At 36.4% G+C, this 14806-nt stretch overlaps 1 protein-coding gene across 1 annotated transcript; it reads left to right on the top strand.

Moving 5' to 3' along the window:
• The first annotated feature begins 59 nt into the window (after nt 1-59).
• On the top strand, nt 60-10249 carry LOC121517954. The gene is made up of 10 exons (XM_041800077.1): nt 60-202; nt 296-320; nt 4325-4432; nt 7089-7198; nt 7322-7451; nt 7729-7761; nt 7853-7870; nt 7979-8080; nt 8981-9264; nt 9857-10249. Exons 1-10 carry the CDS (start codon nt 140-142, stop codon nt 10226-10228), a joined length of 1245 nt encoding a protein of 414 aa, XP_041656011.1. The 5' UTR covers nt 60-139; the 3' UTR covers nt 10229-10249.
• Nucleotides 10250-14806: the final 4557 nt, after the last annotated feature.

Genomic DNA, 14806 nt, shown 5'->3' with positions numbered 1-14806 from the left:
TTAAAGGGAGATTGGGTTCACCCAAGGAGTGCTCTGTATCAGTGAGCTGCCAGTCAGCTTCAACAGTCTTATCTAATGATACAATCTTTAAACATCATTTTTGTGTTCTACTTTTGTTAAGGGCAAACGTAAATTAGAGATGGAAGGATTACAACTCTTACTATTGTATTTTATTATGGCCACGGCAACAGAGGATGAAATTGTAAGTTAAGTTTCTTTACTGGGCGTGAGCCGCTTCTTCCTTCATTTTCATTTTAATGTGACTTAAGTTATCTATTTCTTGTGTTCCCTTCAGAAAACGGAGTGTGGGGAATCCGAAGGTATGTTGTTATCTATTTTGTTCTTACAGTGAAAACTTGTATTGAGTAGACTAGCGATTCTGTAAGGCGACCAAAAACAGGTGGAAAAGGTACAGGGCTGTTGTATTCAAGTAAAAGTGCAGTTACTTTGGTTAGCATTTACTCAAGTAAAAGTACAAGTGTATAAATCTACTGGAGTAAAAATCAAAAAGTAGTTAATTTAAAGCTCACGTTATGTAGGCTACTGAGTAGATTCTAAGGCTGGGTAATCAATTTAGATCAAGTTACAGCAAGGCTTACTACAATATTCAAATCGCAGAAGGTGCGATATTTCTTTAACCAGAAATGTGAGTCAAAAAAACAGCTTTATATAGTTATATATTGTAGCAGAATACACTGCACATCGTGCAACCATTCAAGTGTCAATTTTTAGAATAGTTACAATTTTTCTTGCATACGTTTTTAAACCACATGTTTGGCAGAGCATTGTTATGATTGCTCACCAGGCAGTCAGTTAAATTAATCAGCCTATTTACTCCTGTGACTGAAGAAGATAAATAAATGTGTGTAATTCATACATCATCGTTTTTTATCCTTGCATAGGCTTGATCTACAGGAGATAACAGTTTATGTGTAATCTTTATAATGTGGTGTTGTTTATGATGTTATTACTTGTGTTTGTTCAGAAATAAATAAGATGGAAAAACTTAGAAAACAATGGCATATAATTGCAATCACAATCTTGGGGAGAAAAAAAAACCTAAATAGATTTTTTTCCCAAATCATACAGCCCTATAACTACTTTGTAGTTGTACAGTAAAATATTATCTTTCCTTATTGACAATAACAAAATGAGAATATAGATCTCCAACCAGGTTGGTCAGATAAAGTCACACCTTTGTAATAAAGTGAAAAACAACAGGTGTTGTGGGATGTGATGAGGTATCATGCTCACTATTGCTACTGTGTAGTAAACAGAGGTGGTACAAGAGCATTGTACTAAAGTAAAAGTACAGTTAGTCTGGTTAAAACTCAAAAATGTACAAGAACCCAAAAAAACTAATCAATAACAGTAATTTGAGTAAATGGTTACTTTCCACCTCTGCTTAAGAAACATCAATAAATTACAGTTCCTTGATTTTAAAATCGACTGTCCTTTGGTAAACTAGTAAGCCCTCGGATGAACAGGAAGCACACAACAGCATTGGATTTTTAAAACGTCATTATAACTGTACTTTTCTTACTGTTTTTTTTTTTTTTTTCCAACTTCTTCCTTGTGACCTTGTGTCCCTAAATTAATTTCAGACGATAAGACTTGCCAGGATAAGTTGGACAGATGTTATATATAAAATATTTGTGCTTGTAATGGTTTAAGATTTTTTTATATGTATGATTGAATGTATGTAAACAATATATTCATTTTCATCCAGACATATAACAACTTTTAGGTGCAAAGTGGAGCATGCATATTAAGTCCCCCTAATGTGGATGACTCTTCAGAGTGCTAGTGTGCGTGTATCATCATGATACCATCTCTAGCTGTGACCTAATGAGAAAACTGCTGGATCAAAAGTGAATGACTGACAGATATGTAACTTTAAACAAATTCTATTTAAGGTGAAAAGCACATGCTGTTGCACTTTTAACTTAACCTGCTATTTGAAATTTGGTCTCTTAGTTATGAGATTGAAATCATTATTAGTTTTAGTCACATTTAATTCATTTCCAGTCTTCAAAGTTTGAGTCTAGATTTAGTTGACAAAATGAAAAAATAGTCAAGCATTAAGTTAATAAGAAGCAGAGGTGTCAAGTAACAAAGTACAAATACTTAGTTAGTACCTTACTTAAGTAGAAATTTGGGGTATCAATACTTCACTTACTTCATTACTGGAGTAATTATTTTTCAGCTGACTTTTTACTTCTTCTCCTTACATTTTCATGCAATTATCTGTACTTTCTACTCCTTACATAAATCACACCATCCGGATTGAGTGAATTTGTTTGTGGTGGGATGAGAAGAATAAACATAATACCATTCAGACACCCTATTGGTTTGTACACGATCCATCGCACCTGCACACAACACAAATCACATCACACTCCAGCAAGGAAATAGCAGACGTATGTGGCCCAGTACAAAGATATCCGTGGCAGAAACTAAAGAGAACTCAAGCAAAATGTCCCAACCAAGCACCAGCATGGAGGTTGGTAGCCGGGAAGACCAATACTTATAGGCAACTAGTCATCATATCTTCTGCTCCATGAAGCACATGTTAATGCTAAGTAGTACACATATATGGTTCTTGAATGCATTTTCATTATATGAAAATGTGTTCATTTTTAATGGGCATAAATGTAGCTTAAACAGGTGCATCCCAAATTTTTCAACATTAACATTTTAATACAACATTATAGTCATTATGGCCTTTAGAAAAAATGTTTTTTTGGGGAGGTGGGGTAGTGCACTATGGTAGAATGGAATGCATTGGAATGGAATGGTGGAATGGTAGAATAGAATGGAATGGAAAGTTTAATGGAATAGAATGGTGGAATGGAATGGAATGGTAGAATGGAATGGAATGGAATGGTGGAATGGAATGGTAGAATGGAATGGAATGATAGAATGGAATAGAATGCTTGAATTGAACTGTAGAATGAAATGGAATGGAATTGTAGAATAGAATTGGCCCCTGTGGTGCAGCCTAAGCTTTTGTCCTTAATGGAATTTTTCCCCCCTTACATTACTTTTACTTTTATACTTTAAGTAGTTTGGAAACCAGTACTCATTAATTTCTTATCAGTACTTTCATAAATTTAAAATACACTGATGTACTGAATGCCATCTCTGTCCAATATTGGACAGATGATAAGCAAAGTGGAGAATTGTAATGGATGTGAGATTGATTTGGATTTCTGAAATTCCAGCTCTGTCATTTAAGTCTCTTTCAGTCTCCTTGACGAAAGCTAAAGCTACTTTTTGTCAGTGTTTTATTAACATATATTTAATATTGAAAAACAAGTTTTCAACAAGCAATTTTAGTTATATTTTAATTGATGAAATTAACACTGTACTGTAGAAGAGAAGACACAGCTAACAACGTTAAGAACTACAAGATGTTCCTTATTCTGTCTTTTTTCTCCTCTCTCCTTTCTCATTTTAAATATTCAACATTTTTTTCTCAACATCTGCTTTTCATCAGCTTTTAAAGTTTGCAAGGAACTGATGAAACAAAAGCATAAACTATAGCAAAGAACCTCAAACACCATGGGGACAAATGCTCTTACAATAGAAATTTTATTAGCAGAACAATATTTCAAACAAGTTTTGACAAACGTGTCGCTCTTTTTGCATTATGTCTTGCCTCTGAAAGGGTGCATTTGCAAATTTCTAACCCAAGAAAATTTAAGCAGCAGCCTGCCAAAATTTTTCTAGAAATTTGCCGGTGTGCATAAATTCATTAGATCCCCCCATCTGTCCTAAAAACGTAAGCTATGCAGACTAAAAGCCCCAGTCAGACCTAAAAAAAAAATGCTCAAGTTTTAAAGAAAACATTTTGAAGTGTTTCTGTTTTGCATTAATTACTAAATATTTTTGATTTTTACCCTTTATAATTGGATATTCATTTGTCTCAACTTTTTGAATTCCTTTTTATATTTGAAGCATCTGTCTCTTGTATTTATTGTGGTGTATTTCCTGTTTTTTATGTACGTTGGTTTTTTTTTTTAATGAAGTGCTCAGCAGCCCCTAAATGAAAGACTTGGGTCTTTAGACTTGGGTCTAAAATGTCCAAATTTCAGCCAGCCTTAAAGGTTATCAGTGATTATTGAGTATGTCACCATCACCCAATAAAATTACAAGAAAAAGCATTTTAAAAATCCATGTAGATATTAAAGTCTTTTTTATGACATTGATCAGTCTTTAGCACAAGATGTGATATCAAGTTTAAACATGACAGCTGAAGTCACTTTGAACATCAGATGGACATTGTACATTTACTGTTGTTTTCCTTTATCTTTTGTTCTAGGTAACTTTCCCATCAGCGATTCCTCTCCATCTCTCCTGGCAGGCTTGAAAGTGGAGCTTGTGACACGGGATGGAATGCTGAACATAAGCTGGGCAATAAACATTGATGGTAGGAGCTAACACTTTGGACAATTCCAATTTCATGGAAACCTATGAAATCCAATCCCAATTAACTACATATGCCCACAACAGTAGAAACGCGTCTTAAATGGGTTCTTTAGCATTGATTATGAAATTATCAGTTGCAGAAAGGATCACATAGATGATTTCATTTTCTTAGGAAAAAATAAAATAATTTTTATTTAATACAAACCCATTACCTTAGCAATTTTGGTGGAGTTCACTTTTAATGTGTTCATTTTTCGAAGGGGTTATTAAATGTGAGGTTTTTAACATGGCCTGATTTTCCACTTGATTTTTACTTTTTGTTAACATCTTGCTGACCAATCAAGAGGCTTAATGGGAGCCAATTGTTAGTTTCCCTACATCTATGATTTGCAAACCCAAACATCAATCACAAAACCTCAGATTCTTCTGGCAAAATCAAAGACAAAAAGTTTTATTTGTACTCAGTATCAAATACTGGTTTTATTTTTTCACATACACATCACATCACATAGACAGCATATTAACCCCAATGAGCAGTAATTACACCCTATGTCAAAAATAGAAAACACACCGGCCAGTGATTGCTCCAGAAAAACATTTCACCATCCAGATGACATTTCTGCTTACTTGTACACACTGAACTGACTTTATGTTAGTATCATCACATTAGAAGCAGTATGGTTCAGTTCTGAGTTGTGTAATATGGGATTTCTCCGTTGTAAATGTGTTAAAATTCTTCCACCTGTAAAGAATCAAAGTGTGTCATTGTACAAAATAAATTTTTAAATGAGTGAGAATGTGTGAGGGTGAGTGAGTGAGAGTTTTAGTGAAAAGAGCGAATGAGATCAGTATAGTGTGCCAAGTTAAAATTGTTTTGTTTTGCCAAAAGTGTAAGCATTTCAAAATCTGTAAGGGACTGACAATTGGGTTGACAAAATCGGATTCAGTGTTTAAGCTATTGTAAAAAACTAAGTTTAATGTTGATACTGTTTTAAAACATTCTGTTACCCACAGTATCTTGTCATTTATAATCTGGCACAATGTATGTTTAAATGTATAATCTATAATAAATCAGGCTTGTCAGTTGACCAGTCAGGGCTGTAAATATTAGTAACAGAAGTGTAATAAAGTCTTGTGCTACTGAATAATCGGCATAAATAAGAGACAAGGTAAGTTTATTTTTTTACTTCTTTTTTTACAAGTTTATAATAAAAAGTATTAAAGACCCTGTAAAGTGAATTCCAAAATCCATGCCTTAACACACTAGATATGTTGGAATGTGGTTGCTGTAAGCATGTGAAAACACTGAGATCTACATGAGACTGAATTTTGGATTAAGACCATAAAAATGTTTTTCACCTCTTTCCTGGCTGGGTTTAATGTGGGCGGGGCAAATATGTGGACTGATGATGTCACCAGCCCACACTTGGCACCCCTCTAACACCACGATATAAAATCACAGAGCAGCTCATCTCAACGGTCTGTTATTAGCTGATATCACTGCCTTCATTAAAAGGTAGGTAAACTTGCCACATCTATTAGTCACAGTGGCCTATGGATCATTTAAAGCTTCATAACAGAGATTTGAGTCAGAAAACGGACTTTGTCTCTTCTCTGGCACAGAGCCACGCAGCAGCTCTGATCATAAGGGCAGGCGAATGATGTGAGTGCTTTCCTCCATTCAGATTGTAGCATTTTGTAAATAGAGTGGCGCAGTCATGACATAATTTTGTAGGCAAAACCCAACCCAAGTTAGCTAACCCAAGTTAGCGTCGCATGGGTTCCCTCAGCGGCGAGCCTATGGGACTTTTTAATGGGTTTTTAAGAACTGCTGGAAATTTGATGTGTGTCCAACAAATATTCATGAAGTTTACACGTTTCATTATAAAGATAATCTTCATAAATTGATCATATATGCATGTTATCTGGTTCATTGATATAAATGATGAAAGTGAAACACTGTCATGCTTTATTGAACCACAAAACCATTGACTGAATTTAGCATCATCACCTGAGGATACAGTGAGCGGCAGGCTCAGTTGCCGTGCTTGGGTGATGACGTATATGGTCCTGACGAACGTCCTAGTTAGCTTTCCTTCAGCAACCGTCTTTATTAAGATGTGAAAAAAATACAATTCACAGGTGGGGCACTTTTCGGGTGAATTTTATGTCGTGGGATGAAAAGTTAAAATCTCTTAAGCTTGTGTTCACCTTATGTCAGGCATTTAACCGAAAACTCAGTCAAAAATCCCATACACTTTCAGACAAGGGAACCGGAAGTGTGAAAATGCTAACACACTTCCGCTTTTAGGACTCATTCCTGCACCACTCTATTTCTCCTGAGTGGGTGTGCCTTCACCTCATTCAACAACCATCCTAGAGCAGATTTTACTGCCTCATTTTTCATGTTTTTGAAGCTTAATTTTATAGACTTAGAGATGTTTTATTTAACTGAAATTTGACCTGCAGGCTCATAACACAGTGACCTGTCATACAACAAACCTAAATACAGATTTATTTTTACTTTACAAGGTCATTAAAAATTTCAGATGAATGAAAAAGGGTTAGCTTCTCCTCCCTTCACTTTGCACTGGAAGACACTGACTCACTGTTACCTGAAGGCCAATGCTGTTTCTGAAAATGTTGTCTCTCTGCAGCAAGTGTTAAATACCTGACAGCCACCAGAATTGTACTGAACTATGGGTTGCCATACCATTGTGAATACAATCCACCCTTTGCCAAGGCAAATCTCACTGGGTTAAAGCAGGTATCCGATATGGAATTATGTAGATTTTAATTCATGATTGTTTTGACAAAAAGAAATGATTGATTTACTAGCAATGCAAAATGATAGATTTCAATTCATGTATTTTCATGTTTTCAATTCTAGAAATGGTTTCATTATTTAATAAATGCCACTGATGGCTTAAACTCCATCCAGGCTGCCAATATCCCTCGGCCTCCACCGAATAGTGGCCCAGTTTACCAGGATACCAGTATTACTGTACCTCCAAAAGACAGTAAGTTCATTTCTCAAAGTCTTCTCTATTTTGATATTCAGCAAACATGTCTAAGAAAAGTGTTAATGTTACAGCATTAAAATAAAAATTAAAATAAAAAAGAGACTTTTGTTTATAATGAAAACTTTTGATGAAAAATGTCTTTTGGACTAATTAATTTTAATATTTTTGTATGTACTGTATATGTTGCACGTGTTGTTTTTGTTGGCATTATGATCCAAAAATGTTTTTTTAAAACCATTTTTTCTGTTTTGTTTTGTTTTGTTTTTTTTTTTAGATGTAAAAGCAAAAACTACTCCAGTTTCTCAAGGTAGCAAGTCATTGTTTATGTATTAATGTAGCAAATCTGTGTGATTGTGTTGGTTATTCCATGTTTAAATATTCTTCTGTTTTCAATCTAGTTTATTCCACAACTTCTGGTAAGCCTTAAGTATTATAGAAAGAACTGCCATTATACACCCAATGATTCACTTCAATCTCAAAGACGTCAATTAACATGTTTTGTTTTGATGTGTTTATCAATGCAGGCTTCGGAGTTAACTTTCATGGTGCCTACCTCAGCAGTATTACCACTGCCACTTTTGGATGTGTGGCCAGTGTCATGATCCTGAGCTGCTGCTACATTATCTGTAAATTCAACACTTTTAAAATGAACAATTTTTGTGGAAATAGGCATATATAACAGATGATAAATTAAAATTATGGTTTCATGAATAGATTCTTTCATTTTGATTTTTAATGTCTTATATTAATGGATCACTTGGACACTTAGATATTTACAGTTATAGCTATTTTACAGCTCAAAGGGTCAAACTTTATCTAAAATGTTAAACATCCTCCCATATTTCACCTTCTCAGGCTGGATGATGAAGCACCTAAACCAGTGGTTCCCAACCTTTTCCAACTCAGGGCCCACCTTTAAGTCTCAAAAATTTTCGCAGCCCACCTCTGACCCCATAAATACAGAGGCGTTATATAATACGTCCTCAGAGCACTTTTTTTTAATTGAAGATTGAACATAAAGGACTGAACTGAATACAGGAGAAACATGTTGGAAGCTCCACAGTGGCTAACACAGCATCTGTAACATGTTGCAACACCTTCAGTATTACAGTTTTCAAGGAGCTGTCCAGACAATAAACTCTAGATAACAACAAAAGTTCCTATCTCTCATTTGCTTGTCACATGTCTAATACTTGAAGGAAAATCAAAACAAAATAATGAAAAGAATATTTGAGCATTTTTAATATCCTTTTAAATGTAACTGAATTTTACATTTAAAACACTAGTCTGTATATTTTTATTTTTATATAATTACACCCCCCCACACACACACACACACAAAAATCACACTATTTTGGAAATGATTTGGCGGCCCACTTGCAATACCTTCAGCCCACAGGTTGGGAATCACTGACCTAAACTAATCTAGCTGGGGCTCATAGAAAACTCCATATACAAATTCTTTTGAATAATGCAAAATATTGACAGAGCTGCCTGATGCTTCTTATTTTTTGCTTACTCTCCAGATAAACATTTCCGGGCCAAGTTAGCAACTTCACTGTGCTTTAACTCTTGCCCTTCATCGTCCATGTTACCTGTCCCTATCCTTGTGGTGTATCCTGCTGAGAATTCAGCCTTTCAAAGGGCTGTGGTGGCCTTGGCAGAGTTTCTTCAGTGGCACGGCGGCTGTAGTGTAGCAGTTGACATGTGGCAGCAAGGCAAGATCGCAGAGCTGGGGCCAATGCGCTGGCTGGCAGAGCAGGCCAAGGCTGCCCATCGAGTGCTCATTGTCCTTCCACAGAAGAACAATGTAAGTGATACATAATGTCGATCATTTGTGTCTTTATATGACAAGGAGTTATTTTAGTACTTACATTTTTATCATGCCCCTTTACACTCCAGACTTTAAACAAAAGGAGACTGTGTGTTTAAGGTCATTGCTCTGACTATTTGGAAGTCTCTTCCATTGGGTTTAAGATCAGTAGACACGTTTTATTCCTTCAGAAAGTAATTTTGACCCATTTTTTTGGTCTGCCCTTTACTTATTCTGTTTTGTGTACTGTGTATGCTTTTTGATTGTACCTTGTATCATTGCATCTGTTTCTCTTCTCTCTCTTCTGTAAAGCACTTTGTGACTTTGCTGCTTGTGAAAGGTGCTATATGAATAAATGTATTACAATTATTATTATTATTATTATTATTATTATTATTATAACCTGGTGATCCATTTACTCAAAATTAAGAATTCAGAATGATTACCAGCATCTAAGAAACCTTTCTGTGTCATCCTTTTGACATCGAGCAGTATTCAGTATCTGACATGGATAAATGTTTGCATTTAGTTTTTCATATATTATTTTCTTAAAAATGGCTTACTAAAATTGAAGTCTCTTTTCTTTTAGCCGTTTTCCTATCCCAGCCACTCTCCAAACTACTGCTTCCCAACCCCCTCTATCCCAGCTGCAGCTCAAGACCTTTACCCCTTGGTTCTTAACATGGTGGTGAGTCATGCAAAAAGCTCCAGAGACTTGGCCAAGTTCTGGGTGGTGCAACTATGCAGCAAGAAACAGGACAAGAGGTGTGATAATTTGGTGCCAGAACTAAGGTCCTGCAAGACTTTTTGTGTTATGAGGGACTTGAAGAAGCTATGCAGGAGTCTCCATGAACACAGGCAGGGAACGGAGAAGATTCCTGCTTGTATCATAAGACCAGGGACAGCCAACTGTGAGAAGGATGCAGTGATGTTAAGGGAAGCTGTAGAAAAAATACTGTAAAATGACAGCCATGAACTGTTCAGAGAGGTAGAACTATTGCAGTCTTGAATTTGGAAAAACTGAAATGTGTTATAAAGATGAAATGATTCCTAAGTACTGTTGTACCTGCAATTGATAAATCAAAACTTTAAAAATATACATTATTTCATTTTCTGAATCAATAAATTGACTTGTAAATGTATACGTATGGTCTCAGTACCGCTGAAATGTGGAGACACTATTGGTTAAAAAAAAAAAAAAAAAAAAAAAAAAAGACGTGACTAGCACATGTCCAGTTTGGTAATTTGAGAAATATTCTAAATGTATCAAAATACACTTTTTCAGGGTTTTCTTGCAAAAATATGTGCCCTTGGCCTATCCACAATCCCCCCAAGAATCAGAAGAATTAGTTCTAATTTATTACCTCCGCCAAGGAGGTTATGTGATCAGCAGGGTTTGTTAGTTTGTTTGTTAGCAACATAACTCAAAAAGTTATGGATGGATTTTGATTAAATTTTCAGGAAATGTCAGAAATGGCATAATGAAGATTAGAATGAATGATTAGATTTTGGGAGTGATCCAGATCACAGTCTGGATCCAGGATTCTGTACTATTGGGAGATAGGGCTAATGGCTGAGGTCTGCACTCTCCGAGTGCTTTTCTAGTTTTAGGTATGTCACAGTTTAAGTTTGGTTCACTAAATTTATCTTCATAAACGTATGCGGATGACGGAATAATACAAAACAGAGGGCAGTTTTTTCTTTTTCTAGAAGATCTAACTTAATTTTTTTTTTTTTTTTTTTTTTGCCAGAAACACACTCATGTAATGATGATGACAAATTTTGGAAATCTCAATGAGGAGAAACTTTTTTCTTTTTTTTCATGGCTCCAATCATTCTGCTGGAGTTGAACAGATTTAATGGTGATACACTGGAATCTGTCATTTCAGAGGAAGGAAGGTGGATTATTTTGATGTTAAAGTGGACAATGTTTTGTTAATAATATGCAACGCTTATGGACCTAAGAGAACTTCTCATACCAAAGAAGTATTCTCTAAACTCTCCTTGAAACTATCTGACTGAAGGGTAAATACAAAGACCCTATTTTCATTATCAGAGGAGATTTCAGTGATGCCCCTGATGATGAAATGGATCAGTTCCTTCCAAGAGCTACCATCTGTTGGATTAAAACTCATGTCATTCTTATGTGATCACCTTATGCTCTCAGACACCTGGAGATTTATGAACCCCAAAGACTATGGTCTAATTCCAACAAGTCTCTTCACTCACTGATTGAGTCATGGTTAGTTTCATCACAAGAGTTACAGTTTAATTCAGATATTTCTTATTCCCATACTCCACTATCTGATCATAGAATGATAAATTTGAGATTAAAGGGATCTGAAGAAAAAACAAACATAAGAGGATACTGGAAGCTAAACAGTAACTTATTAGATGACAAATACTTTAAAGAACAGGTTAAATGTCTTGTAAGTGATGTTTTCATTGAAAAAGATTTGAATGCAATACAAAAGTGGGAATTCTTCAAACATAAAGATAGAGAAGTACATTAGCAATAAGGCAAAGCAAAGAAAAAACAACCCCCTGAAAAAGAAGCTCTTTTAATGAACCAGTTAGAGTTGCTGATTTTAAAACCATCTCTTTCTGATGAGGAATCTAGAACACTAAAAAGCCTCAGTGAAGAATTAGTCAGAAGATATATGAATTTAGCTAAAGGGGCTTTTATCATATCATGAGCTAAGTGGTTAGAAGGAGAAAATATTACAGAATATTTACGGACCTTAATATCGTTTAAATCCACACTAACAGAACATTTTTGATTAACTGGTTTCCAAAGATGAAGTCAAGCCAAAGAGAGCATCTTTTAATTCACCAGCAGATGCCGCCATTCGTCTTTGTCAGGGTTATCATGTTGGAGTAGTAGAGGACAGTTGTAGGAGCAGTGATGATAATATTCGTGGATGCTCCCTCAAAAAAAAATTTCAGTCTTGAGAAGAAAAATAGTCATGACAGACTCATGCATCACATCAGATCAGCTGATGGTACTGACCTCATAGACTTAGCTGAAATCAGGAAAGGAGCTGGGATTTTTTTCTTTGATCTTGACATAAAAGTGAGTACAGAGAGGATGTGGAGAGGACACAGCAGTTTTTGACTGACCTGCCACAGGTCTCAGCTGAGGATAATGCTGATCTGACACACCCACTGACACTGAAGGGCTGCAGGAGGCGCTGATGAGCATGGAAAAGGGCAAGGCTCCAGGAATAGATGGTCTTCCTGTAGATTTTTACAAATCTTTTTGGTCCATATTGGAAAAAGGTTTTTTAGAGGTGATCAGGGACGGTGTGTACGGGGGAGATTACCTCTGAGCTTTCAGGGGGCTGTTCTTACTCTTCTGCCCAAAAAGGGGGACCTCTGTGAAATCAAGAACTGGAGACCAGTGAGTCTGTTATGTGCTGACTATAAGATATTCTCTAAAGTGTTGGCTAACAGGTTCAAAATAGTGATGGAGCAGATAGTACATGTTGATCAGTCTTACTGTATCCCTGGCAGATTGATTGATATATTCCTCATCAGAGATGATTTGGAAGCAGGGCTGCCCCTGGCCAAAGTGAGGCCCTAAGCAGACTCTGATATGAGGCGATCTCCAAAAAAAGTTATCTTTAGGGTCAATTTACTAATGTGTGAAGGCCAGGTAAATTAATGTTTGGTCAACGATGTATTTAGATTACCTGGCTCATATTTATCATGCAAACATTGGACAGATGCTCAGAGAGAGAGAAGAATAAAACACTCAAAGTGAGGCCCCCCACGGTGATCAGGCCCTGGGTGCTATGCGTATTTTTGAGTACTGGCAGTATGTTTTGCTGCTTGCAGCTGTTGCTGCCATAACAACTTTCATACCAGACAAAAGTTGGCTGCGTGTTGGCTTTTTCTCCCTGCTGCCAAAGCTCTGTCATTCCTCCTAAGTTTTACCTCAATAACACTCCCTACAAGTGATTTGATGCAGTGTCTAGTTGGGAGCATGAGGGTAGCTTTTCAAAATAGAAACATTATGTATAATAAAGGGAGTTTCTCCAAAGAAATGCTAAAATGGGCTTTTACTTAGAAAAGCGCAAGCAAGAAGTGTTTTGGTACTGTTTTTCTTTACCTGACATTTTGAACCATTGGAGACTGAAAGCTTCATACATAGTATAAGTTTGGGGAACAACTTTATTAAACAGATGCATTTTAGCTTGCAGCCTTCATCTGGTTCATCAAGAAACAGATTTCAAACATTTTCTACCGATGTGGACATACATATTTGCTACAACAAGTTAGATATGACTCTGTATTTATCATTCTCCTGTCTAGTGTGACCGATAACCGCTTGTGGTGCAAGGAAAAAATAGTCAGACCCCAAATCTCAAAATTCTCTGTGCGTGAGATGTGCAGTGTCTCTGCAGCATGAGTGCAACCCTAACACTGGCTGGCAGTCTGAAACAGTGGTTACTGCATATATGAATGGCGAGGAGCACTCTTGCTAAGTGACATCACACTATCAGTGCGGACAAAAACATGGTGGCCTCCTGGTGAGTTTATAAACTCAAATTACTCAAAATGCAGATATCTAGTGAGTTTTTAGTTCAGTATCCATATGAGAGATAGAAATATCTATCCAAGAAGATGAACTTGTCTAAACATGCAGTGTTCCTTGTAAGAATTAGGAAGGAGTGGTGGAAAAAATAGAAGCTAGGTTAAAAAATGGCGGTGACTTTTGCCTCGAATGTCCTACAGGGACCACACACTTATTATAACAATGTGGTGGCCACAACCTGGCAGTGTTGAAGCTTCCAGTTAATTTGTTAATGAAACTGCAGAGTATTACTGTTAACTTTTTTTTGGGATAGACTACACTGGATACCTCAAAGTGTTTCATTTTTGCCAAAAGGAGGAAGGCAAGGTTTGGTTCATTTAGAGAGTAGGAAGGCAGCTTTTAGGCCACAGTTTCTACAGAGCTTCCTCCATGGACCCCTAAGCTATCCTGGAGACAAGTAGAAGAGCACATTTTGGATTAAGTTGGTAATGAAGGGATATTTCATATATCTCATATATGTACTCACATATTAATTTACTGCATATAACTATTCAACTCTGCTTCTGCTGCTTTGTGGCCTGTTCTCAGAAGAGGCTGTTCTCAGAAGAGGCTGAACGCATGCTTTACATGATGGATTGGCTCTCAGGTCAGGTAAACAATTGAGAAGGGTCTACAGATGTTTCAGTCTGGTGAGAAGGTTGAGAAACTAGTGAAGAGCTGATTCTCATAACAAAAGGATGATTTGGAAAGACCTGATATCACGAGGTTAGGTAAGAGTTGGCTGGGACTAAGGGTACGTGCGAGAAGCAACGTCAAGAGAACAAAAACATGTTTTGGTGGTCCTTCTAGAAGTATGTGTATGGGTGCTTGATTCATGTCTAGGAACGTCTAGGAACGTGAACAGAGGTGCACGTCTAGATTAGATGCTATAAAAGGGTCTGTCACTAGCTTTAAGTGCTCTCTCGATCAACTTTTCTGTAACTCTGTATCTTGTACTGTGTA

Source organism: Cheilinus undulatus, linkage group 11, assembly GCF_018320785.1.
Source record: "Cheilinus undulatus linkage group 11, ASM1832078v1, whole genome shotgun sequence".
Taxonomy (NCBI): domain Eukaryota; kingdom Metazoa; phylum Chordata; class Actinopteri; order Labriformes; family Labridae; genus Cheilinus; species Cheilinus undulatus.
Note: the sequence above shows the minus strand (reverse complement) of the source record. Positions and strands in the feature narration are given on the sequence as shown.

Coding starts and splice junctions, on each gene's coding strand:
- LOC121517954 (XM_041800077.1), top strand. CDS start 140: ATGGAAGGATTACAACTCTTACTATTGTATTTTATTATGGCCACGGCA. Junction 7,199..7,321: donor ATCTCACTGGGTTAAAGCAG/GTATCCGATATG, acceptor TTTCAATTCTAG/AAATGGTTTCATTATTTAAT. Junction 7,452..7,728: donor TACTGTACCTCCAAAAGACA/GTAAGTTCATTT, acceptor TTTTTTTTTTAG/ATGTAAAAGCAAAAACTACT.